This window comes from Oncorhynchus mykiss, chromosome 23 (assembly GCF_057628025.1).
Source record: "Oncorhynchus mykiss isolate SJ-2025 chromosome 23, ASM5762802v1, whole genome shotgun sequence".
Lineage (NCBI taxonomy): Eukaryota > Metazoa > Chordata > Actinopteri > Salmoniformes > Salmonidae > Oncorhynchus > Oncorhynchus mykiss.
In genome coordinates this window covers 33,410,143-33,437,738 of record NC_143044.1, presented here as the reverse complement: position 1 = coordinate 33,437,738, position 27,596 = coordinate 33,410,143, and the positions used below count along the sequence as shown (strand labels likewise).

The window sequence follows — 27,596 nt, the reverse complement described above, 5'->3', positions numbered from 1 at the left end:
TCCAACAAACTTATTACATCAACAGCTGTCACTATGGCTGCATTAACAAAGGCAGCCCAATTCTGATCTTTTACCCAATTATTGGCAAAATAACTGACCTGATTGTTCAAAATACCAGAATTAGGCTGCTATAAGTGCTTTTGCTATATAGTAACCTGACCTAGATCTCCTGAAAGTGAACATCAATTACATCATCAAATCTCACATACCTTCACTGCCATGATCAAGCCACTGGGCATGTGCCTCATCTTGTCCACCACACCATACGCCCCTCTTCCCAGCTCGTCGATCTGCTCCAGGTCATCGGCCTTCACCACAAAGTTCTGCATAGGACAGACAGGGGAGAGAGCCATGTCAGGCTGGATTAAAACACAGTGATGTAATGAGAGAGAGCAAGACTGGGTAAAATCTCCCTTCCTTCCCTTACTTCTCCCATACTTGAAGTAATCATTGAATACAAAAAGAGGGATAAATATATTAAGTCACAAGAGGTCATTGGGGTTTTTGGTACCCAATCCTCATCTTGTGCAAACAAACAGAAACAGAGAGCGACAAACACGAAAAGAAAGACTAAATCCTAATCTACCAACATACGGGGGGGTCATTTTAAGTGGGAGTATCTCTTATTCTCTTTATTTGAGAGTGCTGCTTTGCTCTGAGCTACGTCTTTGTTTAAACATCTACTCCAACCAGTTTTTTATCAACATGGAAAGCTTTGAACATTAACACTAAATACTGTATATAGTCTCTTCTAAGGGGTTGATGGGTTGAGTCCAAAGACACCACAAATGCCCCTTTTCATCTGAAAGAAAAGTTTACGTAAATCATGGGACCATTTGTTTTCTTACACTTTATACAAGAACCAAAAAATAAATTGCAGCCCTGACTTTGACTTCAGGCTATATTGTAAGACAAAAAAACCTTGCATCTTTGCCAATGGAAAATTCCACTTATTTGATGAGTTTAAAATAAATATTTTTACTGCCCGTCAGGCAGTAAAGCACATTCCAGTCTGCCTACAATCAGAAGTGTTCAATCTGGGTCATAATGTTTGTTAGGCCGTTCTTTACGGCTCACAGACCCTTAATTGAGCCAAGCTTTCAGCTTTCTGCATCCAGACCACAGACAGAGGACCTAACTCAACCTAAAGTATACAGAGGTTTGAACAACTATACACAGATGTAAAAACATATGTTTATGTAAGTTCTTTAGTTTTATAGAAAGGTTTTGTCAAAGGAACATGTGTGGGAAAGAACAGTGGTAGACGAAAGGTAAGAATGTGAGAGACAGTAAGAGATAGCATACTGATCATTAACTAGATGAGGTACCTTCTCTCCGATGGTCACACAAGCTTTCGAATCCAAATCTCTTGGGGGTCTGTAAGGTAGACAGTTGTTAGGATTAACTGTTTTTTTTATGTACATCATGTACATCATGTTCTGTATTCATCAGGGTTGGGGTACATTTGGAATTTCTGAATATATTTATATTAATTTAATTCAGACAATGAATTGGCCACACCCCACAAGATGCAGAAAATTTGAATTGAAGTAAAATGTAAATAATTTAAACCAATTCAACTGAGAGGTGAACCATGAAAGTCTCATTCACTTGACAAATAGTTTATCGAAAGGATATGCCACTTAATGCAAAAAATACACATACCATTTCAAATATTAATTTGTTTATAATTCAGATGCCACTGTATTTTTCTTCTTTGGCAAGAGACGTTAGATTGTTCCCTTGTATACTGCAGTGTTCGATCTAATGCATTCTGGGATTTTTTTCATCTTCTGATATTTAAAAACGTTAAGGGAATTATTCATTATTATGGACAACACAAGACATGATCCTGGAATGTTTCCAGACCTCAAATTTTAAATGGTTTAAATTGAGTTTTAAAAATGAAACGTTTCAACCTTATGCTGCATGGCATTGCTGACCATATGTCAAAATAAACATTCATTTGGTGGGGTGTAGAATAAATAAGCCATTTGGATTTCATTGAAATAAATTCTACTTTCTTTAAAACAAATTCCAATGATATTCTAATTCAACCATTTAATTGAAATTAGAGCAATTTTCAACTCAATTCAGAATGGACCCCATACCCGGGTGTGCATTAATTCATTATGATTTACACATTTCATGTGAATAACTGCATGTAGCCTAAATGTTAATATAACTGAGCATTAGTCCAGAGTTATCTTCTCTTTGACAGTGAAAATGTGCTCCATCAACAATATTCACTGGGGCATTGCGCCAAATGTAACAGTATGTGAACGCATCCAAAAGGTCATCTCTAACTAGCCTCCTCTATCCTCATTAGTCATGGGAGGAAACAGTCGCCAGTGACATCTTTAGGATCATTAAGTTGATTTAGCAGCATTGTATCCTGTAATATTCATGTGAAACATACTTAAATCAAAAAAAATCGGTTGCATTCTGCTGTCATATCATACTGTGCTATGATTGGTTAACACCAACCAGGTCGTGAGGTTATTGCAGTTCATCATGGCCAGAGACACGAACATACCAGCGTAAAGTGGTTAGTTATGGTTCAACTTGCCACTGCAAAAATGTGTATTTAATGTTTATATATTTCACTTGGTAGGTTCAAGTCAGACGTCAATAAGGTGTAATGTCATTGGCTGCGCTTACTGATAGGGGGAGATCTCAAAAAAATTATTTCCAGCCCGATAATTCTGTGCAGGCAGTAGGTCATGTTCTGAAGTGCTGTGTTCTGTTTGCATATTTACGATGTTTACGAGTTCAACACGTGCATAATATACAGTTTGATGTATTCCAGCCATGCATTTTGACATGATTGCTGTATGAGCGATTAGCTAGCATGCTCTGAAGTCATGGTGGTAGTATTTAGCTCATGATTCATACATGGTGGTTTCTTCTTGCTGCAGATCCATGCTACAGCAACCATCTTGGTGCATGTCAGATCCATGTTACTGCAGCAGATCCATGTTACTGCAGCAATCTTGGTGCATGTCAGATCCATGCTACAGCGGCCATCTTGGTGCATGTCAGATTCATGCTACAGCAGCCATCTTGGTGCATGTCCCATCTCGGTGCATGTCACATCTTATGTGCTCTTTCAGGTATTTATTTATACAGTGTTTTTTATAGTTACACTCCTGGTCAAAAGTTTTAGAACACCTTTTGGTTATATTTTTTGTAGAATAGTGAACACATCAAAACTATGAAATAACAAATAGCTTGCCTGCATATCATGTAGTAACCAAGAACGTGTTAAATCAAAATATATTTTACATTCGAGAATCTTCAAATAACCCCCCTTTGCCTTGATGACAGATTTGCACACTCTTGCCATTCTCTCAACCAGCTTCAACTGGAATGCTTTTCCAACAGTCTTGAAGGAGTTCCCTTCAAAAAAAAAAAAAAAAAGATAGCCCAAACCAGATGGTGTATCGCTGCAGAATGCTGTGGTAGCCATGTTGGTTAAGTGTGCCTTGAATTGTAAATAAAATCAGTGTCACCAGCAAAGCACCCCCACACCATATTACCACCATGCTTTACGGTGGGAAAGACACATGCAGAGGTCATTCGTTCACAGACACGGCGGTTGGAACCAAAAATCTCCAATTTGAACTCCAGACCAAAGGACAAATTTCGTTTTTCTTGGTCCAAGCAAATCTCTTCTTACTTACAGCATTTCGACCCTGAAGGCCTGGTTCACACAGTCTCCTCTGAACAGTTGATGTTGAGATGTGTTTGTTACTTGAACTCTGTGAATCGTTTATTTAGGCTGCAATTTCTGACACTGGTAACTCTTATGAACTTATCCTATGCAGCAGAGGTAACTCTGGGCCTTCCATTCCTGTGGTGGTCCTCATGAGAGCCAGTTTCATCATAGCGCTTGGTTTTTGCGACTGCACTTGAAGAAACATAAAAAGTTCTTAAAATGTTCCGGATTAACTGACCTTCATGTCTTAAAGTAATGGACTGTTTCAGTTTGCTTATTTGAGCTGTTCTTTTACCAAAGAGGGCTCTCTTCTGTATACCCCCCTACCTTGTCACAACACAACTGATTTGCAAGAAAATTCCATAAATTAACTTTTAAAAAGGCACACCTGTTAATTGAAATGCATTCCAGGTGACTACCTCATGAAGCTGGTTGAGAGAATGCCAAGAGTGTGCAAAGCTGTCATTAAGGCAAAGGGTGGCTATTTGAAGAATCTCAAATATAAAACATATTTACTACATGATTCCATGTGTTATTTCATAGTTTTTATGTCTTCACATTCTACAATGTAGAAAATAGTAAAAATAAAGAATAACCCTTCAATGAGTAGGTGTTCTAAAACTTTTGACCGGTAGAGTATATTAGTGATTTTTCCCCAGTCTGATAATTCTGTGCAGGCGATCTATGCTACAGCAGTCATCTTGGTGCATGTCACACATCTTGTGCTCATTCTATGTCAGAGCAACTGGGACGAATACATGACATTTTAGGTATTACACAACGCAAAAGAGAATATAATCACATCTGTTACACCAGAGTTAAGTTAATAAAGTATAGCTACGTTTTATAAAGATCCTGTCATCCTGCATTTGATTATTTTGTACAAAGTGTGCAAAACAAGACATTCATATTATCATGTATCATAAAAAACAGGGGAACACGTTATATTAATATATTAAGTTGCTCTTGTACCTTTGTACTCAAGTAACATTGTAATTACACTAGTAACGACATGGTAATACAATTTTGGTACTAATAGGCTACTTTAGTAACCGCATTTTAATTGCATAGTGAGTTTTTTTGTAATTACACAAGGGGAATAACAGTGTTGGAATACACAGAGTTGTCATAAAGCAGATAAAGACTGAAAGTCTTACGCGGCAGCAGCAGGCTGCTCAAACACATCCTTGGAGAGCGAGAGCACCGGCTTCCTCTTACCTGGAGGGAGACAGAAAGGACAGCAATAAACAATTTGTAGAACAATACAATTATACACACCTGAAGACAGCAAATCACATTCAACAAAGTTAGAACAGCAGTTTGGATGACCACAATCAATTGTAAACTGGAGTTTCTAAAAATGTTCCTTTTAGTAATCTCAGATGTCCCATCTTTGTGTATTTTCCCTTCCAGAGCCCAAGCCCAACACGCGACAGCCAGTCAGACACTTACGGTTGGATGCAGTGAGTGACTCCAGATCCTAATTGAACACAACAAGCCCTGTGACAGCGAGAGGAGATATGTCTGCAGTGGTGGAGCCAGGTGGGTTAGACTGCGAGCAGCGAGAGGAGAGGAGATATGTCTGCAGTGGTGGAGCCAGGTGGGTTAGACTGCGAGCAGCGAGAGGAGAGGAGATATGTCTGCAGTGGTGGAGCCAGGTGGGTTAGACTGCGAGCAGCGAGAGGAGATATGTCTGCAGTGGTGGAGCCAGGTGTGTTAGAGCTCTTGCCATCTGGAGGTACTGCACTGAGCGGGCAGAGGGTTTAAATGGCACAATGCCACAGTAACAGGGCATTACTGACACTCCTGATGGTGTGACTGGGGCATGAGTGACAGTTGCCATCGCCGACAAAGTGTGTGTATGTGTGAGCGTGCACGCGAGCATCTGGTTCACACCTCCCCTGACTGGATGAGGAAGCTAGTGCTTCCACACACAGACCTGGGTTTAACTACCATTTGAAATAATTGCATGTCATTTAGCTTGCCTGTTGCAACAGAACCAATATTAAAAGTCCCAAAATTGGAAACCCCGCCCACCTGGCAGTCCAGGCAGACTAAAGCAAACGCTGAAAATATTTGAACGATTTCAAATAATATTTAAATCCAGGTCTGCTCACACAGCAGGGCTGGGCCACACATCCACATCACACACTGTAAACAGGTGATGCCACCACCTGGCTTTGAGCGCAGTGATTTGACTTGCACCAGGAGGCATAGTTTTCAAACCTGAGAACATTTAAAAGTAACTGAAGACAAGTACTTGGGAGAATCCCACAGCGGTATTTTGCATTGTCAGGTAAACCCACCTGACAATGCAAAGTCTGTGCTATGATGTTGTAGGCTAATGCTCACTGTTAACAGTGCCTACTCAGTCAATGAACTCACGGGACTAGCATTTTTTTGGTTGAAAAAGTTTCACTAAAGTATTGTGAGGAAAACGATCATACAATCAACGATACCATCCATACTAACTGAAACCTCACAAATATAAATAAAACACCCACACACAGGGTGTCCTGGTTTGTTGAAACCACAGCCCATGGTGTGCCACCCCCACCACCTCTCTGTGCTGCCTCTCACTGCATACCTCATGGCTTCCACTTTCCAAAGCAGCTTTGTTGCACCAAAATGTCACTTTGGGTCCCTCCCACACGCATTTACACAGACAACAATAGTAGCCTAAATGAAAACCGACACTATAGTGTTCTAATAAGTCTACATTTGAACCAACAGTTTTTGTTCTATCTGCAGGTTTCAGATTGTCAAAATATTCCCTGCTCTATTCAACACCTGGCATGTGTGTTCAGTGAAACTTGGGCGGCTGAGGTCCGAACAGAGAGCCTTCCTATAACATACCCTGCCAGCCTGAAATGTTCTGAACATTGCAGATAGAAATAGAATGAATCTGACAATCATATCTGTTCTACACGATACATTTCTAACAGTATGTTATGCAACGTTACACATCCTTTGGACAAGCTGCTGGCAACTCTCACTGCTCTCTGTGCCAAAACAATGAATTTGTGAGTGGTTATTATGGCTAAGTACCAGGCACCAGCTTCCCCAAGCTTTCTCAACGACTATGCATGCCAGGCTGGTAAAGTATACTTCTGGCATTCTCTCTTTGGTCCTCTGCCTCCTCACTACCTCAAAAAATGCATTTTCATAACCCAAACTTCGGCCAAAAATAATATCTGGTTAGTGGTTTTGGTTGAGCACCGGCACCAACTTTACCAGGCTTTCACAATGATTGTGCATGGCATGCCATGCTGCTAGGTGATTCAACAAAACTACACAGAAATAAGCCTCAGCCTCACAGTCTCAGGCTCAATGGGATAGGACAAGACGCGGCACGCTCTGATCCATCGAGAAGAGCTTTCAAAGCTTTCATCTCAAGTCCAGAGGCCAAACATGCAAATCATCACAACGTAGCCAGACACCACTCCCTGCTGAATGCACGACGATTTAATATGGGATTGCTTTACATTCATTCACAGATTTGCATGCATGGGAGATACATACATGTGCGCAAACGGAAGTAACTCGTAACGATACAAAAAGACAGTGCACGCACTGACATACATGCCAAAGAATTACATGAGTAGAGAAACATTTGAATATAGCTCAATCAGGCACGCATAGTCAAGATGTCGCTAAGTGATTGGAGCAGACCTGGTGTACTTCCCAAATGGCACCCTATTCCCTATATAGTGCACTATGGACCCTGGTCAAAAGTAGTCCACTACAGGTGCCATTTGGGACGCAGACCTATGGCAGGCCTGTTTAAACATTAGGATTCTATCAGATCTCTCCAGAGTGGAAAATCACAACAAATGGAACATGCAGTTGAGCTAGAACAAATGTCCAGTGATCGTTACTCAGAACAAAAGAGAGAAAGGTATAGGATCAATAGATTATATCATTTACAGTGTACAGGGAAAGAATAAGCTAATATGCTGCATTGTCTGTCCTGAGCTAATCAAATATGGTTAGTTTCAAAAACAGGCCTTCAAAAAACGCTCTTCCTAAGACTACAATTCTGCTCATATATTTTCACATCTGTGAGAATTTTGGCATAATAACCACTCGCCTGCTAAATAAGTTATGTTATACTCAGATATGATTCAAACAGTTTTAGAAACTTCAGAGTGTTTTCTATCCAAATCTACTAATAACATCATATCATATCTTAGCATAATTGGGAACTCTTTCAAGACTGTTGGAAAAGCATTCCAGGTGACAACCTCATGAAGCTGTTTGACAGAATGCCAAGAGCGTGCAAAGCTGTCAAGGCAAAGAAAGGGTGGCTACTTTGAATAATCTTAAACATTATCTTTTTTTGTTTAACACTTTGATTACATGATTCCATTTGTGTTATTTCATAGTTTTGATATCTTCACTATTATCCTACAATGTAGAACATAGTACAAATAAAGAAAAACCCTTGAATAAGTAGGTGTCCAAACTTTTGACTGGTACTCTGTTAATTAATAATTTCATCCAAACTGCTTGCATGCATCTGACTAGCCAGGCGCTAAAATAGCCTCTCCCATATCCTCATTGGTTTTAGGAGAATATACCCACGCCACTCCAGTTGGTTGCAGTAATGCACCTTAGTTGATTGCCAACGCCATATAAAAACCACAGAAGACAACTAGGAGAGATTACTGGAAACTAACAAGGTTTCCCCTTTTATCTGTGGATATATTCTGAGTAGAGAACACACGATTGTGTGACTCAAAATGGGTCGATATACTACAAAGATACAGCAAAAAAAAAAAAAAGACCTTGTACATTTCAGGTAAAACATCAACTTAATGTTTATATTCAATGACAAATTAGCTAGTAACAGCAAGCTAGCTAAATGTCCATGAATGTTTCATGTGTTTCGACCTGTCCCCAAATGAATATAGTTGGTTCAGAGTTATTTTTTTATTTAAACTTGCATGTTCTGATCGCATCTGGTGTGGATAGACAAAATCAGCATGCACACAATAGCGCACACACGTGCATGCCCGGTGTAGTCAGCATGTAATTAAAAGCAGTAGTACTGAAGCCAAAGAAATGGCGAAGAAAACAGCCAGTGACCTCTGCCAGAGCGATCTTTGCTGAAACCAAGGCTGCCAGAGACAGTGCTTCGAGCACTGTGAATTTAGAGCAAAATCTTTGAGCAGCCAGACAGGCCCATGCCTCACACTGCAGATAATAAACCCAGAGTGGCATTCATAGCAGGCAGAACCAATCAGCCCGCTTATTCTTCCTCTTCCAAACCCACACGGCCCGGAATCCCAACAATCTCAAGAGGTCCTCAATTAAATTCCAGAGACCCAGAGGAAGATATGAATAAGACATCGGCATGAGGGATGGACGGAGGGAAATAGAAACGGGAGGGGGGGCAGGCCAGAGCAGAGACCGACAGAGAGAGCGGGATGAAAATAACATATATTGAGCCTGCGGCTGTTACGCCCCTACTGGCCACCCAGGCAGTCTGAGAGATACCCTACACTTCCAAAGTGTTGGTCCCATGTTTCATGAGCTGAAATAAAAGATCCCAGAAATGTTCCATACGCACAAAAAGCTAATTTCTCAAAAATGTTTTGTTTAGAACCCCTGTTAGTGAGCATTTCTCCTTTGCCAAGATAATCAATCCACCTGACAGGTGTGGCATATCAAGAAGCTGATTAAACAGCTTGGCCCCTAAAATGTACGGTTTTGTAACACAATGCCACAGATGTCTCAAGTTCAGGGATAACTGTTCCTGCATACTGCTGTGTAAACTCACCTCGGTCTCTAGAGCAAATACAAGTCATGTCTACTTATTTTCTATATTGACAGACTAATCTACCGTTTAATTAAAACATGTTTACTTGGCAACAAATTAAAGTTTAAATGATAAACCAACTACCTGCATCATTTGTTTTAGCAGTAAGACTGAAGCTAGTTTATTGAAATACATTTACTGAATATCACAATGAATTGATCAACCAGTTGAAGTCAACACTTTAATGGTTTGATGCAGCTGAAATCATTTAGTCATTTGTCAGTACAGTCATAAAAGATAAATAATACAATTACATATATACACACACAACAGCTAGCAATATCTATACCGCAACACAGTTGTGAGCATACTAGGCATTCTACACTGAACAAAAATATAAGACGCAACATGTTAAGCGTTGGTCCCATGTTTTTTGTGCAGAAAGAAATGAGCCCAGAAATGTGCCATATGCACAAAAAGCATATTTCTCTAAAATGTTGTGCACAAATTTGTTTACATCCCTGTTAGTAAGCATTTCTCCTTTGCCAAGATAATCAATCCACCTGACAAGTGTGGCATATCAATAAGCTTATTTAACAGCATGATCATTACACAGGTGCAGCTTGTGCTGGGGACAATAAATGTCCACTGTAAAATGTGCAGTTTTGTCACAACACAATGCCACTGGTGTCTCAAGTTTTGGGGGAGCGTGCAATTGGCAGGCCGACTGCAGGAATGTCCACCAGCTGTTGCCAGAGAATTTAATATTAATTTCTCAACCATATAAGCCGCTTCCAACATCGTTTTATAGAATTTGGCAGTGCGTCCAACCGGCAGGGCCCAATTTATTTATTTCAATTTCCTGATACGAATTGTAACTAAGTCATTTTTGAATTTATATTTTTGTTCAGTATATATCCTTTGGGTTACAGCTGTCATGCTGTGAAGCTCCACTGGGAACCATTTCGTCAGCACAAGGCTTCTTAGACGGTTGAGATTTACCTAACGATACTCTCGGCGGTGTTGTCTGTGCATAAGTGTATCAGCTTCAGGTCACTGCAGTGCACAGTCCTGCTTAAGTAGTGGTTAACTTCACCACGATGACTACAACAGAAGATCACTGTTCAACTATAGGGGGACCGACCAATACATGTGATCTTCATGTCGTATTTAGTACACCTGTTTTTAGCCCTTATCACGTTTAAAACAAGATGGCATAGCAGTCAGACGTCCTTTGTCCTTGTCTTGTCGTGTCCTGTGTATATATAGTTAAATTTTTTCATATTTTATTTTCTAAAAACTCAACTTCAAAACTCTCCTGCAACCCGCCTCACCAATTTAAAATAAAAATACAAGTATTATTCACCTCAAATCTGAAATCCACAATAGAAGCTAGCCAGTTTACTGGCTAACGTTAGTATTCAGCTAACCATGGTTGGTGGTCATCAGCTATCCTTTAGCTCGAAAAGCTATCGCCAGTTTTGTACAACGCGACTCAGACCAGAGCATACCGGACCTATTTTCTCTCCATATCCCCAGATTACTACCACAAGCTCTGGACATTTACACCTGGATCTTGCAGCTAGCTAGCTGCTATCCGAGTGACTATTTGCTTACGTCGGTCCCGGAGCAAACATCAATTATTCCGGAGCTAGCCAGCTGAAGAGTTCCATCAGCCACTCCTGGGCTACAATCACCTATCTGGACCCGTTTTACTGCCGATGCGGAGCCCCACCGGGCCTTCACGACTGGACTACCGACGTTATCTGCCCGAGGGAGTTATCCAACTGGCCCCTCCGTTGCGACGTTACCTGAACGCCCATCTGCGGCCCGCTAATCGTTGGCTGTCTTATCGGCTGCTATCTGAATAGGTCTATCGGACAATTTTCTTGGATCACTATAACTATTTTGCCAATTGGATTGGTCCCCCTCTACCAGACGGAACCCCACTAATATACCGAAGGAAACGCACGAGGAGGCTAAAAACAGACCTCCATCCTCTGCCAGCTTGCTACCGATGGCCCGGCTAGCTGTCTGAATCACAGTAACCCGAACCAACCTCACTACTCACTGGACCCTTATGATCACTCGGCTATGCATGCCTCTCCTTAATGTCAATATGTCTTGTCCATTGCGGTTCTGGTTAGTGTTTATTGGCTTATTTCACTGTAGAGCCTCTAGCCCTGCTCATTATACCTTATCCAACCTTTTAGTTCCACCACCCACACCTGTGATGACGTCACCTGGTTTCAATTATGTTTCTAGAGACAATATCTCTCTCATCACTCAATGCCTAGGTTTACCTCCACATCCTACCATACCCTTGTCTGTACATTATGCAGTCTAGGAGGGGATGGTAACGAGACCCGTAACATAACTCATGCCAAGTATAATAGCGAAAAACAGTGAGAACGAAAAACCAGACAACTAAATTACCGTCAAACACTCATGGTTTATTTCTAAACACACGGTAACAGGGGGCGGGAAAAGGGGCTGAGCTGGACCCAAGGAAATAAACAAATATCCAAAAACACCCCTAAGCTAGACTAGCCTACTTCAATACAGCTAACTATAACCAACCAAAAATACAGTGGGTGGTCCGCCCAGTTCTAACTATGGTATTTAGACAAAGTTTCCCTACGGGTAGTGTATGCCCATGGGCGACTTGTCTTGATACCCCCTTTCCCCACCAACAAACAAATAGCCATGAAGCACAACAATACATATTCACATAATTCCGGGCAAATGTGACATGTAGGAACAAAAACCAAAAAATAACGAGTGAGAGCAATATTGCGAGAGATTGATCTCTTTGTGTTTTAATCTCTCTGTGTCTCAATCTCCAGAGAATACAACTGACTGGGGTTTTTTTTAAACCAAGGGAAAGGGGATGTGAGGGTAAGAGAAAAGGAGCAGGTGTCTTCTGATTAGCGACTGATTGGGGAATGATTGTCACCTGTGAGGGGAGAAGGATAGAAAATAAATACACACAGGATACACACTCTGGATACTTCAGAGTATTCGTAACAGTATTCGTAACAGTATTCGTAACAAGCAGCCATAACAGTTGCTGGTTTGGTAGCAGCCTAACATGAGCTAGCATTATTTACGAGTCCAAGCGTGGCAGCCTGCTAACTCTCTCATAGCAGATTTTCACAGGATGTAGGCCTACCGGGCTGTTTGATTTGGCCAGGCTTCGGCCTGGAGATTTGGCTGGAGGTGAGAGGCTGTTACAGAACAGAAAGGAGGAAAAAAGAAAATTGGCCCCCGAGATTAGATTAAATATTATTGACTGCTGGGACCAGGTGACCTGCTACGTTTTATTCAACCCACACACACACACACACACACACACACACACACACACACACACACACACACACACACACACACACACACACACACACACACACACACACACAGGAGAGAGATCTGTTTACAAAACCCTAACAGGTGTGTTGCTAAAATAAAATCCACAATTCATCTGGGTTTCACATAATTCAAGCACTTTTCATTCAAAATTTAGGAAAAAAATTGCAAGAGTAGCTAAACTAACTTTCCTAATAATCAGTACTTAAATATGGAACAAAATGTCTACCTGGAATTAATTCAAGTGTATTTACCTCCAGACAGTCTGTCTGTCGCACATCCAGAGGACTGTCACTGTGTGTCCCAAATGGCACCATATTCCCTATATAGTGCACTACTTTTGAAAAGGGCCTATAGGGTTCTAGTCAAAAGTAATGCACTATGTAGGAAATAGGGTGCCATTTGGGATGTAACCACTGTCGAATAGCATGCCATGCAATGCGATGCACTCTCTCGGTGGGAACCAGAGTGCAGTAATTTGCAAGAGGAGCGGCATGACATGTTTTCCTTTCCTCCGTGTGCTAGCTGGAGGTTTTATGTAACTGGTAATCAGACAGGGGACAGCTAAGTGCACATTTAATCCAGCCATGATGACAAGTGCTGTTTTGCCTCCAGCTGAGCCGGGCAGCCAAAGTTCACCCTCTATCCTGACAGGCTGCGTTTACACAGACAGGCCAATCTTTTTCCACTAAATGTTATTTTGTTCGATCAGATCTTTTTCCAATAATTGGGCAAGAGACTAGAATTGGTCGGCCTGTAATTTCATTAGATACATGACATGGATTTACTAAAAACGGTCCTCCTGTCAAATAAACACTGAATAAAAAATAATTTACAAAAATTGGATGGTTGCAGGGAGGGAGCTTATACAAATAGAAAAGCATTGCAAAAGGCGTCAGCCCCGTCAATGATGTGTTTTGAAAACATTGATTGCTTAGTCAGGAAACTTCAAGATCATCGTTAAGAGTCAGCTGTGATCCATTGATTTTATTATTTTGGCGTGCTTGACATGCACTAGGAGGACTGAGCTACTGAGCAGAGGCCCGTTGCATCCCAAATGGCAGCCTATTCTCTATGGGCCCTGGTCAAAAGTAGTGCACTATTATAGGGAATAGGGTGGCATTTAAGATGCCCTCCTTCCCTTGCCCTTTGAGAGCAGGGAAGGAGAAAACGGTGTACGAGACCTGCTGTGATGGCATGCATCGTGAGGCGGTTGGTTACTCCTCGGAGGGTGAAAGAAGACAAGCCTGGATTTATGCTCCTCTCATTTTCAGCTGCACGGCACACACTCCACTTCACACAGAGCTCCAGCACACAGAGACCTCAAAGCTTGTTCAGATGAATGTGTCATGTTAGGCCTAACTGTCGTGACGCTTACTGTCCTGATGTATGAAGCTCAATGCACAGAAAGGTTACTAATGATGGGTGGGAATCAATAGTAACTAATCACAATATTATTTTGGCCAATATCATATCGATACTTTGACTCCAAGTATCGATTTTTAGATTTAAAAATAACTCATGTATTATTCATCCTATAGCTTGTTCCCCGTCTTCTTTTTAATTAGTGAGCCAACGTGTTTTCAGCACTTTTATTTCCATGTCTGATCTAAATTCATGCTCCCTTGCTCTCTCTCATCTCTCTACAGAAGACATAGTGAGCAATATGTTTTGAACATCAAATAGCAATAAAATCACAGTTTAGAATTGCAATCGATATCGTATCTGCACCTAAGTATTGTGATAATATTGTATTGTGATGTCCCTGGCAATTCAAATCAAATCAAATGTTTTACATTGCTTCAAAGCAGCCTAGGCAAAATCCGACAATATCCCTGGAGGCAATTATTTTATAAAGACAACCATATGCCATTGAAACCAGTAGCCTATTTCTCTCATGTTTGATTGGTTTTCAACTTTCTTTCATTGTCCGGTAGCCAAATGAACATTCGTGGGTAGCCTACTGCCTTGTGCTCTGATAATGTTAAGAAAGAATAGTTTATCAACATTTTAAGCAAAACGTTCTGATCTGTTGCATCAGATTAATACTTTAAAAAATATATTTTATTTAGCCTAGGCCTACTGGTTGTATGAATTTGGGATCTATCGTCCAACAACAGTCCTAGAGTCTGTTTGGGCTATTTCTTTCTCGACAAGCTGACCAATAGAAATAGTTAACTTTTCTACCATGGGGGGGTAGTAGATTGACTTGGGTGCATAGGGGGGCGTGTTCATTAGGCTAGGGGACGCTTTCCCTAAGTAAATAAATAAAACGATTCAAAATAGGATACTAAAGCATGATTTGACCACAGAGGATCATTAGTTCCCCTTAGTCTTCAAATATTGTGGATTGTTTTAAATTGCATTGCCTACAGTCGGAAGGAAAGGCAAAATTTGCAATTTGGGCAGCGCACGCTGCAAATACTAAATACATGATTGTTGAGTTGTGACTGTCAGTGAAAAGTAGAGGCCCAGCCAGGAATATCGCAAAATTTGTAAATATAATCACAGGAAAACCTAGTTTGGAAAGCAAATGGCTTTTGCTGTAAAGAGAAGACACTGAAAATACTCTTAATCTGTCTTTTAGTTATAAAAATTCTCAACTTAATTTAGACAACACCAGTAGGCATATAGACAATCTTATTGGTACCAGTGGAGAGCATAGGCCATATCCACAGTGAGTGCGCACTCATATTCACTCTTTTATCATTGTTGGGTCAGTGCCACAAGTTTGTTTTTGGATAATAATTTCCTTCTCCAGTTTAGATTCAATGTGTGTTTCCCCTTCTCAGAGGCTTATTATAAACGTCATTTTTACTGATCTGTTTGTCAGTGTCAGCAGAGTAGGCTACCCTGTAATTTGTCTTATTAAAAAAGATTGTGCTAATGTCACCAGTCATGTCAAGTTTAGCAAAACTGCATGAAATGTATTTTTCCCGTGAAAAGAATGAAGAAACGTATGTCATATAGCCTATAGCCCAGGTCTCTACACTATAGGCGTTCAGTTATGCATTGAACAGTCTTTTTTGCAAACAGTGATTGAGTTATATTGCTAGCCTAAATTATGACTATTCAATCTACTCATCACATTATGAATAGTAGGCTATCTTACATAAGTCTGCAAATGATGATGCATGAAATGTATTATATAGGTGAATTTCTATGCTGAAAATGTTCTTCCCCAAACTTGAAACTCGTCTTGTCGTCTGAGGAAAGGTAAATATTATGCTAACATCTACAAAGTGTGCGGTAAGGACACAGGTCATTGCATCCTCGACTTACATGTTAGGTTAGGATTAATTACACTAATCGAAAAGTGATTTCTGTCATTCTGAGCACCGTGGGTGGACGCCCTAATCAGGATGCACACCCAATGGACATGGGTCCAGTAAATTCAAATGCTGCCGGTCAAATGTTCGGCGCAACATTTTCATAAAGGAAACCCTGGCTGGCACAATTACCATATAAATTACAGTTATGGATGTAGTCATCCGTTTATTTAACTTGGGGAGGGGCAAACAGCTGACTGAAGACGGGATGGCCGGGCATTCATGCGCTTAAGTATGTTTCTGCGGCAATATTGACTCTTAACAATGTGATGAAACTTTGTTGCTCCTTGCTGAAACAAGCAAGCTGCTGTAGCAAACAAGTCTTAAGTTGCTTGAGCAACGCCACCCGGAATGCAGTAGCAGCAAACAACGTTCGTGGCAAACTGTTTGTTTTAAACAGTTTGTTGAACGTTTGTATCAAACATGTTCCATTTGTTAGTTTTTGGCAAAACAAAAAATGGATGCAACAAGAATAGTAGATATGCTTGCTGCAGCTGAAGCAATTGTGGATGATTATTTTTATTTTATTTTCAGAGGAGAAACCAAACTGCCAGGAATGACTTATCATCGAATAGATATGTGAAAAACACCTTGAGGATTGATTCTAAACAACTTTTGCCATGTTTGTCGATATTATGGAGTTAATTTGGAAAAAAGTTTGCCGTTGTAATGACTGCATTTTCAGGTTTTTTTCTTACCCAAACGTGATGAACAAAACGGAGCGATTTCTCCTACACAAATAATATTTTGGGAAAAACTGAACATTTGCTATCTAACAGTGTCTCCTCATTGAAAACATCCGAAGTTCTTCAAAGGTAAATGATTTTATTTGAATGCTTTTCTTGTTTTTGTGAAAATGTTGCCTGCTGAATGCTAGGCTTAATGCTATGCTAGCTATCAATACTCTTACACAAATGATTGTGTAGCTATGGTTGAAAAGCATTTTTTGAAAATCTGAGATGACAGTGTTAACAAAAGGCTAAGCTTGTGAGCCAATATATTTATTTCATTTCATTTGTGATTTTCATGAATAGTTAACATTGCGTTATGGTAATGAGCTTGAGGCTATAATTACGCTCCCGGATTCGGGATTGCTCGTCGCAACAGGTTAAAGAAGAAGTTACAGGTCTGTGAGAGCCAGAAATCTTGCTTGTTTGTAGGTGACCAAATACTTATTTTCCACCATTATTTGCAAATAAATTCATTAAAAAATCCTACAATGTGATTTTCTGGAATTTTTTTTCTCATTTTGTCTGTCATAGTTGAAATGTACCTATGATGAAAATTACAGGCCTCATCTTTTTAAGTGGGAGAACTTGCACAATTGGTGGCTGACTAAATACTTTTTTGCCCCACTGTATAAAAACTATACACTACCGTTCAAAAGTTTGGGGTCACTTAGAAATGTTCTTGTTTTTCAAAGAAAAGCACTTTTTTGTCCATTAAAATAACATCAAATTGATCAGAAATACAGTGTAGACATTGTTATAAATGACTATTGTAGCTGGAAACTGCAGATTTTTTTATGGAATATCCACATAGGGGTAGCGAGGCCCAGCCAACCATCATTCCTGTGTTCCAATGGCACGTTGTGTTAGCTAATCCAAGTTTATCATTTTAATTTTAATCATTTTAAGGCTAATTGATCATTAGAAAGGACTTTTGCAATTATGTTAGCAAAACGCCGGTCTCAACGTCAACAGTGAAGAGGTGACTCCGGGATGCTGGCCTTCTAGGCAGAGTTCCTCTGTCCAGTGTCTTTGCTCCTTTGCCCATCTTAATCTTGTATTTTTATTGGCCAGTCTGAGATATGGCTCTCTCTTTGCAACTCTGCCTAGAAGGCCAGCATCCCGGAGTCACCTCTTCACTGTTGATGTTGAGACTGGTGTTTTGCAGGTACTATTTAATGAAGCTGCCAGTTGAGGACTTGTGGGGCGTCTGTTTCTCAAACTAGACGCTCTAATGTACTTGTCCTCTTGCTCAGTTTTGCACCGGGGCCTCCCACTCCTCTTTCTATTCTGGTTAGCGCCAGTTTGCACTTTTCTATGAAGGGAGTAGTACACAGCATTGTATGACATCTTCAGTTTCTTGTCAATTTCAAGCATGGAATAACCTTCATTTCTCAAAACAAGAATAGACTGACAAGTTTCCTTAGTTGCCCCGGCTGTGTGTTTTGGGTCGTTGTCATGCTGGAAGACCCATCCACGACCCAATGCTCTTACTGAGGGAAGGAGGTTGTTGGCCAAGATCTCGCAATACATGGCCCCATCCATCCTCCCTTCAATACGGTGCAGTCGTCCTGTCCCCTTTGCAGAAAAGCATCCCCAAAGAATGATGTTTCCATCTCCATGCTTCACGGTTGGGATGGTGTTCTTGGGGTTGTATTCTTCTTCCAAACAAACACGGCGAGTGGAGTTTAGACCAAAAAGCTCTATTTTCGTCTCATCAGACCACATGACCTTCACTAATTCCTCCTCTGGATCATCCAGATGGTCATTGGCAAACTTCAGACGGGCCTGGACATGCGCTGGCATGAGCAGGGGGACCTTGCGTGCGCTGCAGGATTTTAATCCATGACGTCGTAGTGTGTTACTAATGGTTTTCTTTGAGACTGTGGTCCCAGCTCTCTTCAGGTCATTGACCAGGTCCTGCCGTGTAGTTCTGGGCTGATCCCTCACCTTCCTCATGATGCCCCACGAGGTAAGATCTTGCATGGAGCCCCAGACCGAGGGTGTTTGACCGTCATCTTGAACTTCTTCCATTTTCTAATAATTGCTCCAACAGTTGTTGCCTTCTCACCAAGCTGCTTGTCTATGGTCCTGTAGCCCATCCCAGCCTTGTGCTGGTCTACAATTTTAGCCCTGATGTCCTTACACAGCTCTCTGGTCTTGGCCATTGTGGAGAGGTTGGAGTCTGTTTGATTGAGTGTGTGGACAGGTGTCTTTTATACAGGTAACGAGTTCAAACAGGTGCAGTTAATACAGGTAATGAGTAGAAAACAGGAGGGCTTCTTAAAGAAAAAACTAACAGGTCTGTGAGAGCTGGAATTCTTACTGGTTGGTAGGTGATCAAATACTTATGTCATGCAATAAAATGCAAATGAATTACTTAAAAATCATACAATGTGATTTTCTGGATTTTTGTTTTAGATTCCGTCTCTCACAGTTGAAGTGTACGTATGATACAAAAAAATGAAGAACTCTACATGCTTTGTAAGTAGGAAAACCTGCAAAATCTGCAGTGTATCAAATACCTGTTCTCCCCACTGTATGTAAAAAGTAGGCTAATGATTTACCAATAATTTAATAGGCCTAATTAATTAATTTAGTAACACCATCCTCATAAGTTATACTATTAAAGTACTCTGCACTGTAAACCTATGTAAGCTGCCTATCAATAGGCTACTGGCAGACTTTGCAGTAATGCAACCAATGAGTAACAGATTACTCAACATTGAGTGTTTTTAGCTCAAAGACAGAGCTAACAGATTGTTATTTTGTTTTGTTCCAGATACTGTGCGAGGACCTGGCTCCTATGGTGCCTCACAGAGGTAGACTCATTAAAAATAGGGTGTTGGCCTCCCTGTGGCTGATGGCCAACCAGGAAAGTTTCAGGGGAGTGGCAGACCAGTTCAATCTCAACAAAGGAACATTGCATCACCACCTCGTTCAAGTGGTCACAGGCCTCACACAGCTGGTGCTTGACTGTGAAGTGGTCTTCTGTAGAGCAACTATCAGCAGTGCAGACCGCGTTCGAGAAAAAGACAAGGTTCCCTGGGGTGATTGGGTGTATAGATGCCACCCATATTACCATCAGGGGACCTTTCAACAATAGAGATGACTACACAAACAGAAATGGCCATTCCACCTTTCAACTCCAGGAAGTATGCGATAGCCAGCTCATGTTAACAAACATCTACACAGCGACTGCTGGTTCTGTGCACGATGCCAGAATGTACATGACCAGCGAACTCGAGACCCACCTGGAGACCAACCCACCCACTAATGTGGACATAATTGTCCCATTCAGAAACAGCTGCCACCTTCAAGATGAATAAAAGTGTTTCAAAATCAGGTCCACATTTTGACACATTGAGAGGGCGTTTGGGTTACTCAAGTGGCGGAGACTGCTGCACTTGTAAATGTTCCTTCTCAACAAAGTACTCCATGTGATTGCCAGTGCATGTGTTCTCCACAACTTGGTCCTGATCCATGAAGGATTCACCAAGGAAATACCAGTAGGCCACCATTGACCCCATCCCTGACAGGCAGGAATGCTGAAGAGAGATCCCGAACTAGCCTAGCTGAAGTGAGATCCCGAACTAGCCTAGCTGAAGAGAGAGATCCCGAACTAACCTAGCTGAAGAGAGAGATCCCGAACTAGCCTAGCTGAAGAGAGAGATCCCGAACTAGCCTAGCTGAAGAGAGAGATCCCGAACTAGCCTAGCTGAAGAGAGTGATCCCGAACTAGCCTAGTTGAAGAGGGAGAACCTGAACTGGCCTAGCTGAAGAGAGATCCCGAACTAGCCTAGCTGAAGAGGGAGAACCTGAACTAGCCTAGCTGAAGGAGAACTAAGCTCCAAAACACATTTACACTCACACCAGTTTATTTTGATACTATATTCCTCTTATTCGATTGAATGACAGGTTGTTGTAGTCCCAGCAGCAATTTTCCAACATCTAGTGGAAAGCCTTCCCAGAAGAGTGGAGGCTGTTTTTAGCAGCCAAAGGTGGACCAACTCCATATTAATGCCCATGATTTTGGAATTAAATGTTCGACGAGCAGGTGTCCACATACACTACATGACCAAATGTGTCTTGCCATTACGCATGTGAATACTTTGGAACAGATTTCCAAAATGTTAATTACTTGGAGCTGATTTGCTGGTGTTGTAACAGTATTTTGGTCCACGGACCGCCAGTTGGGAACCCCAGGTATAGTACATAACCATATTTGATCAATAAATTATTATTGGATTTCATGAGAATTTTTTGTGTGTGTTTGTGTGCAAGCACAAGTTAATTAACAAAGCCAGTTATTTATGTTTCCATTTTAATAAAACATGTTCCAAAACAATTAGTTATTAACAATTTCAGTTAAACATACAATCAAGGAAAATCTCAGGAGAATGTTATTAGTTGACAAATAAACAATAAATAAATCTATTTAGGCTACTGTTCTTTGAAATTCTGGAGAGCAGCGGTAAATTGTTTAAGAAAATAGTTTCTCTCACTCTGTGCTTGAAGTGTTTGTTTTGTTTCTTGAAGTGCAATGATACTGTCCAGTTTTGCCCTCGAGCATCTCTTCTGGTATTATTTTTGGATTGTTTGTAGGGAGTGGTGTTGGTATGAGGATTATAAGGTGTTGTATTAGAGAGAGAGGGTGACAGGGTGTCAGTGCTACTGTAGGTGTGGGTGACCGTAGGTGTGCTTCTGTGGGTGACCGTGTGAGAAAAGATGATATAATGACTGCAGGGGGTCACAGCATCCTCCATGAACTAGAACTCCCACTTTCTTCTCCCCTGACCAGTCTTCTGATGTCCATCAATGATGGCCTTGTACCTGTGTGACACAATATTTTGGCATCATGAGTGAACATTAACAACATTTCCATTTCAGTCAAAAGGGAGCATACATTTTTATACTGGTCCCCCGTGGGAATGTGTTGCAACGCTACCAACTGAGCCACACTAAGGCAGTCTCTCTCTCTCTCTGGAAGTGAGAGAACAAGCTAGCAAAAGGAAAGAAAGAAGAGAAAGACAAAGAGGAGGTAGCTACATAACAACACACACACTTCGCATCGCACGTCTCCCATGTCACAGTATAACTTTTTCTCTTGAAGCATTAGAGCTACAATTTTCCCAGGCCTCATTCTTCTTGGTAACGGGGCTCTCATGTATTGATCAGAAGCATTACAGATGAGTAGGTCTAGTTAAATCCTGAAATAGAACAAAACAAACTTCAACAGTTTGCCTAGCTAAAGGTTAGTGAGTAAGCTAGCTAATGTTAGCCAGCTAAGCTTGCTAAGACGAGGCTGCTTGAGTTTCTAGTTAGCTAAGTAACCAAGCTAGTTACACTGCTAAAAACAAAAAACGTAAATTAACAAAGTTCAACATTTGTTCAATTGCAAGTTAATTGACAAAGTGCCTTTACTCACCCGTAGTGCTTCCGCTGTTCTTCATCTTCTACATTTTAATTTGCCACACAATACCTTTTCAAACTTTTTTATATGTTAGCTAGGGTTCGCAAACTTTTTCCCTTGTTGAACGCATCTCAGATGTGGCTCATGCAGTGGAATGTTTTTGTTGTTATTGATCAGTTGAATCAACAAATCACAGCACATGTTGATGGGTACACTTCCTGCTTTTACTACCTGGTTTTATTTCATGCTTTGCACCTATGGGTACACTTGCAATGGCTGAAAGTCCACCCATGGCTGTACATTCACAGGAGCGGAGAAAATGACACCGCAATCATTTAGCTGGCCAATTACATCATCCGAAATACCATTATGTCACAGCCCTACACCCAACAGCACACATTTTGTTGGACCCCCGGGCAAAAACACCCGATTCAACTTGTCAAGGGCTTGATGATTAGATGACAAGTAGAATCAGGTGTGCTTGTCCGGGTCCACAAAAAAAATATATGTTGGGGGTATGGTTGCAAAGGGTCGGAAACTTTCCAGTAAATTTCCAGGATTTTTCCAGAAATTTTCCATGGGAAGTTAAGACCGGCAATTTTGCTTAAATTCATCAAAAAAGTTAAGCTAACAGTGAACCTTTTTTGTGGGATACACATAAGGCAATTCTAGGTCTTGTGGCATATTTTGGTTAAACAATTCCCAATTCAATGGAATTGCAACCCTCTGCATGCACAGTGCATTCTTCCATCACATGTGCAGTACACTCTTCCATCACATGTACATCTGATTCTGAAGATCTTGCACACTAATGAGATGCTATTGAGCCCACACTACTACACTGTCTGAGCCAAGGACTTCATGCTTTCTGGTAAATTTTGATTACAATACTGGGTGGGGTGAAAATATTTTATATGACATACATGATTTTTTGTTAACTAGTAAATAGTAGCCTACAGCAAAGTGTGTTTAAATAATTTCTAACCATTTCTGCTAGTTAGTTTTAGCCTGATTGAGCCTGAGTGTTAATTCACCTGTTTCCATACATGTTTCATTTTAAAACATTTATCTTACAAAGGAGTTGTATAATCTAACTACTTAACTATTTATCTGTACATGGAATTGCATGTTTTTTTAACTCGTTTTTTTCTCATCTTTACAGGAAAATGCCACAGGCACTATCTGATGTGTGGAGACATTTTACTGCAGCTAATGTAGAAGGAAAAGTGGTGTACATTTGCAAATACTGTGCCAAATGTGAAGAATGCAACAAAGATGCAGAATCATCTGGCCAAAGTGCATAAAATTCCCTCAGCGCTCACAACAAGCAACCTCTGACAAAAGTCCCTGTACTTCTATTCGAGGTGAAAATTATGAATCAGACACCTTATCAATAGCAACAGCTTATGGTCCTCCTGGAATCAGAACTTTTTTTTTTCAATGGAGGAACGTAGTCAGAGAAATGCTGATGAATGTCTTGCTCGAGCTGTGTATGCAACTGGTTCACCTCTGATGCTCACAGGCAATGTGTATTGGAAGAGATTTCTGAATGTTCTTCGCCCAGCATACACCCCTCCAACCAGACATGCTTCACCTACTTTTTTGCTGGATGCAGAGTTTAACAGCTTTCAAGTGAACGTCAAGCATATCATAGAGAATGCAGACTGTATTGCAATCATCTCTGATGGGTGGTCGAATGTTCGTGGGCAAGGAATAATTAACTACATCATCTCCACCCCTCAACCAGTACTCTACAAGAGCACAGACACAAGGGACAAAAGACACACCGGTCTCCACATTGCAGATGAGCTGAAGGTAGTCATCAATGACCTTGGACCCCAGAAGGTATTTGCACTTATGACAGACAATGCTGCGAACATGAAGGCTGCTTGGTCTAAAGTGGAGGAGTCTGACCCTCACATCACACCCATTGGCTGTGCTGCTCATGCATTGAATCTGCTCCTCAATGACATCATGGCACTGAAAACAATGGATACACTCTACAAGAGAGCCAAGGAAATGGTTAGGTATGTGAAGGGTCATCAAGTTCTCACCAATTAAAGTAAGAAGAATAAGAGCACCACATTGAAGCTGCCCAGCAACACCCGTTGGGGTGGTGTTGTCATCATGTTTGACAGTCTCCTGGAGGGGAAGGAGTCTCTCCAAGAAATGGCCATATCACAGTCTGCCGATATGGACAGCCCCATCAAGAGGATCCTCCTGAATTATGTATTTTGGGAGAGTGGTAAGCAGCCTGAAACCTATAACAGTAGCCATTGCATGCACGGATTTAGGGAGACAATGTCATCCTGTCTGATTTTCAGACTCTGCTTGCAGATGTAAGAGAAGAAATCCGTACTGCCCTGCCCACTTCACTGTTTCTCCAAGCAGAGGAAACTGCAGTTCTGAAATACATCAAAAAGCGTGAAGACTTCTTTCTGAAGCCCATACACACCGCAGCGTGCATGTTGGACCCCAAGTATGCTGGCAAGAGCATCCTGTCTGGTGCAGAGATCAACAAGGCCTATGGTGTCATCACTACTGTGTCTCGCTACCTTCGCCTGGATGAGGGCAAGGTTCTTGGCAGTCTGGCGAAGTACACTTCCAAGCAAGGGCTTTGGGATGGAGATGCAATATGGCAATCTGCCACCTGGTGGAAGGGACTTCGTGGATCTGAAGCTCTTTCCCCTGTTGCATCCATCATCCTCCAAATCCCACCAACATCAGCCGCCTCAGAGCCAACTGGTTCCTGTTTGGGAAAACAAACACACACCAAAGCACAAAACAGGCTGACCAATACAAGGGTTGAAATATTGGTGGCCATCTGGGCAAATCTGAGGCTTTTTGAGCCTGACAACAAGCCATCCTCAACAAGGTTGGAAAGTGACAGTGAAGATGAGGCCTCAGTCTGATGTTCAAGACGTGGATATTGAGGAGGTCCAGGGAGAAGACATGGAAGCCAACCAAAGCTTTAGTTTCTAGACTATACTTTTACAGATGTATGTTGAAAACATTTTTGGGAGATGCGATGGATCATTGGGGATCATATTCCCTTTTGTTGTTCAGTGAAATCATCCCATGTGAAGGGTCAACTCATTAAATTCAAGTTAAATTCGGAACTAAATTGTTTTGTTTTTTATTTCTATTGGAAGGATTGAATCATTTGCAGTTATGTCTATTTATGATAAGGTAAAATGTTTCTGTCTCCATATATGGTAAATATATCCAATTAAAAAACATCTACATTTAAACGCTATCAATATTAATTTGCATATATTCCTGATAATTCCCACAGAAAGTTTCCACTTCTGAATTTTCCCCAAAATGTGCAACCCTAGCTCTGATATAGGAACAATACCTTTAAGTTTGAAATGATTCCGTTTGATTAGAGAATGAATCTATGCGATTCTGTTCAATGCGATATGATACACTAACATTCGATGCATAAACACATTCATTTTCCATTCTAAATTCAAATCAAATCTGCTGCCGATGAAGTTCATGAGCTGGGCCTCTTTTTTTTGTTGCAATGAATATATAGCAGAAGTTTGGATTCCACCCCCATCGCAAAATCAAATGGTTTTTTTAACGTTTAGAAGTTTAGTGAGCTTATTTTCTCCTCCAGCTTTGGCCATCCATGCGCCTCGCAAAAGTGAATCCTCATTATTAAATTATCAACATTATCCTGTATATCATTAAAATGGCGCAGGAGATGAAGGCTGACGTTTTACGTGTCCCCAACCGGTTGTGTTTTTTTGTTTGTTAATTTGCGTTGTTTGTAACTTATTTTGTACATAATGTTGTGGTTACTGTCTTTTATGACCGAAAAATAACTTCTAGCCATCAGGACTGCGATTACTCACTACGGACTAGCAGAATCCTATTTTTCCTTTCATGACTTTGACGAGCCCGACATGAAGGATACACTGCTTCCTCGGGAACAGGCCCCGTCCCCATGATCTGCGTGCCTTCTGAGAATTCGTAGGCAATCGAATAAATCCCCACTTCCTTCCATTCTGCTAGCAAACCTGCAATCTTTGGACAATAAAATCGACAAGTTACACGGAAGATTAAACTACCAACAGGACATTAAAACTGATGGACGACGACAACATCAACATACAGTTGGCTGGTTATACGATGTACCGGCAGGATAGAACAGCGACATCTGGTAAGACAAGGGGTGGCGGTCTATGTATTTTTGTAAACAACAGCTGGTGCACGATATCTAAGGAAGTCTCGAGCTATTGCTCACCAGAGGTAGAGTATCTCATGATAAGCTGTACACCACACTATCTACCTAGAGAGTTTTCATCTGTGTTCTTCGTAGCTGTTTACATACCACCATAGTCAGAGGCTGGCACTAAGACAGCATTGAATGAGCTGTATTCTGCCATAAGCAAGCAAGAAAACACTCACCCAGAGGCGGCGCTCCTAGTAGCAGGGGACTTTAAATGTAGGGAAACATAAATCCGTTTTACCAAATTTCTATCAGCGTGTTAAATGTGCAATCAGAGGGAAAAAAACTCCACCTTTACTGCACACACACAGAGACACAAACATACCTCACCCTCGCCCTCCATTTGCTAAATCTGACCATAATTCTATCCTCCTGATTCCTGCTTACAAGCAAAAAATAGAGCAGGAAGCATCAGTGAGTAGATCAATAAAAAAGTGGTCAGATGAAGCAGATGCTAAGCTACAGGACTGTTTCACTATCACAGACTCCAATATGTTCCAGGTTTCCTCCGATGGCATTGAGGAGTACACCACATCAGCTATTGGCTTCCTCAACAACTGCATCGTTGACGTCATCCCCACAGTGACCGTACGTACAGTGCCTTGCGAAAGTATTCGGCCCCCTTGAACTTTGCGACCTTTTGCCACATTTCAGGCTTCAAACATAAAGATATAAAACTGTATTTTTATGTGAAGAATCAACAACAAGTGGGACACAATCATGAAGTGGAACGACATTTATTGGATATTTCAAACTTTTTTAACAAATCAAAAACTGAAAAATTGGGCGTGCAAAATTATTCAGCCCCCTTAAGTTAATACTTTGTAGCGCCACCTTTTGCTGCGATTACAGCTGTAAGTCGCTTGGGGTATGTCTCTATCAATTTTGCACATCGAGAGACTGAAAATGTTTCCCATTCCTCCTTGCAAAACAGCTCGAGCTCAGTGAGGTTGGATGGAGAGCATTTTTGAACAGCAGTTTTCAGTTCTTTCCACAGATTCTCAATTGGATTCAGGTCTGGACTTTGACTTGGCCATT

At 41.1% G+C, this 27,596-nt stretch overlaps 1 protein-coding gene across 2 annotated transcripts in view; it reads right to left on the bottom strand.

The window, feature by feature from the left end:
- map2k6 (mitogen-activated protein kinase kinase 6) overlaps positions 1-27,596 on the bottom strand; it is a 47,108-nt gene that overhangs the window by 9,845 nt on the left and 9,667 nt on the right. For both annotated transcript variants that reach the window (XR_016491087.1, XM_021581080.3), the window contains exons 2-4: positions 4,876-4,936; positions 1,329-1,377; positions 210-323 (exon numbers count right to left, since the gene is read on the bottom strand). Coding sequence is in view for 1 of the 2 variants with exons in the window: in XM_021581080.3 (XP_021436755.1) it covers positions 210-323; positions 1,329-1,377; positions 4,876-4,936 (224 nt within the window). In the remaining variant the exon portion in view is untranslated. The remainder of the gene's footprint in view (positions 1-209; positions 324-1,328; positions 1,378-4,875; positions 4,937-27,596) is intronic.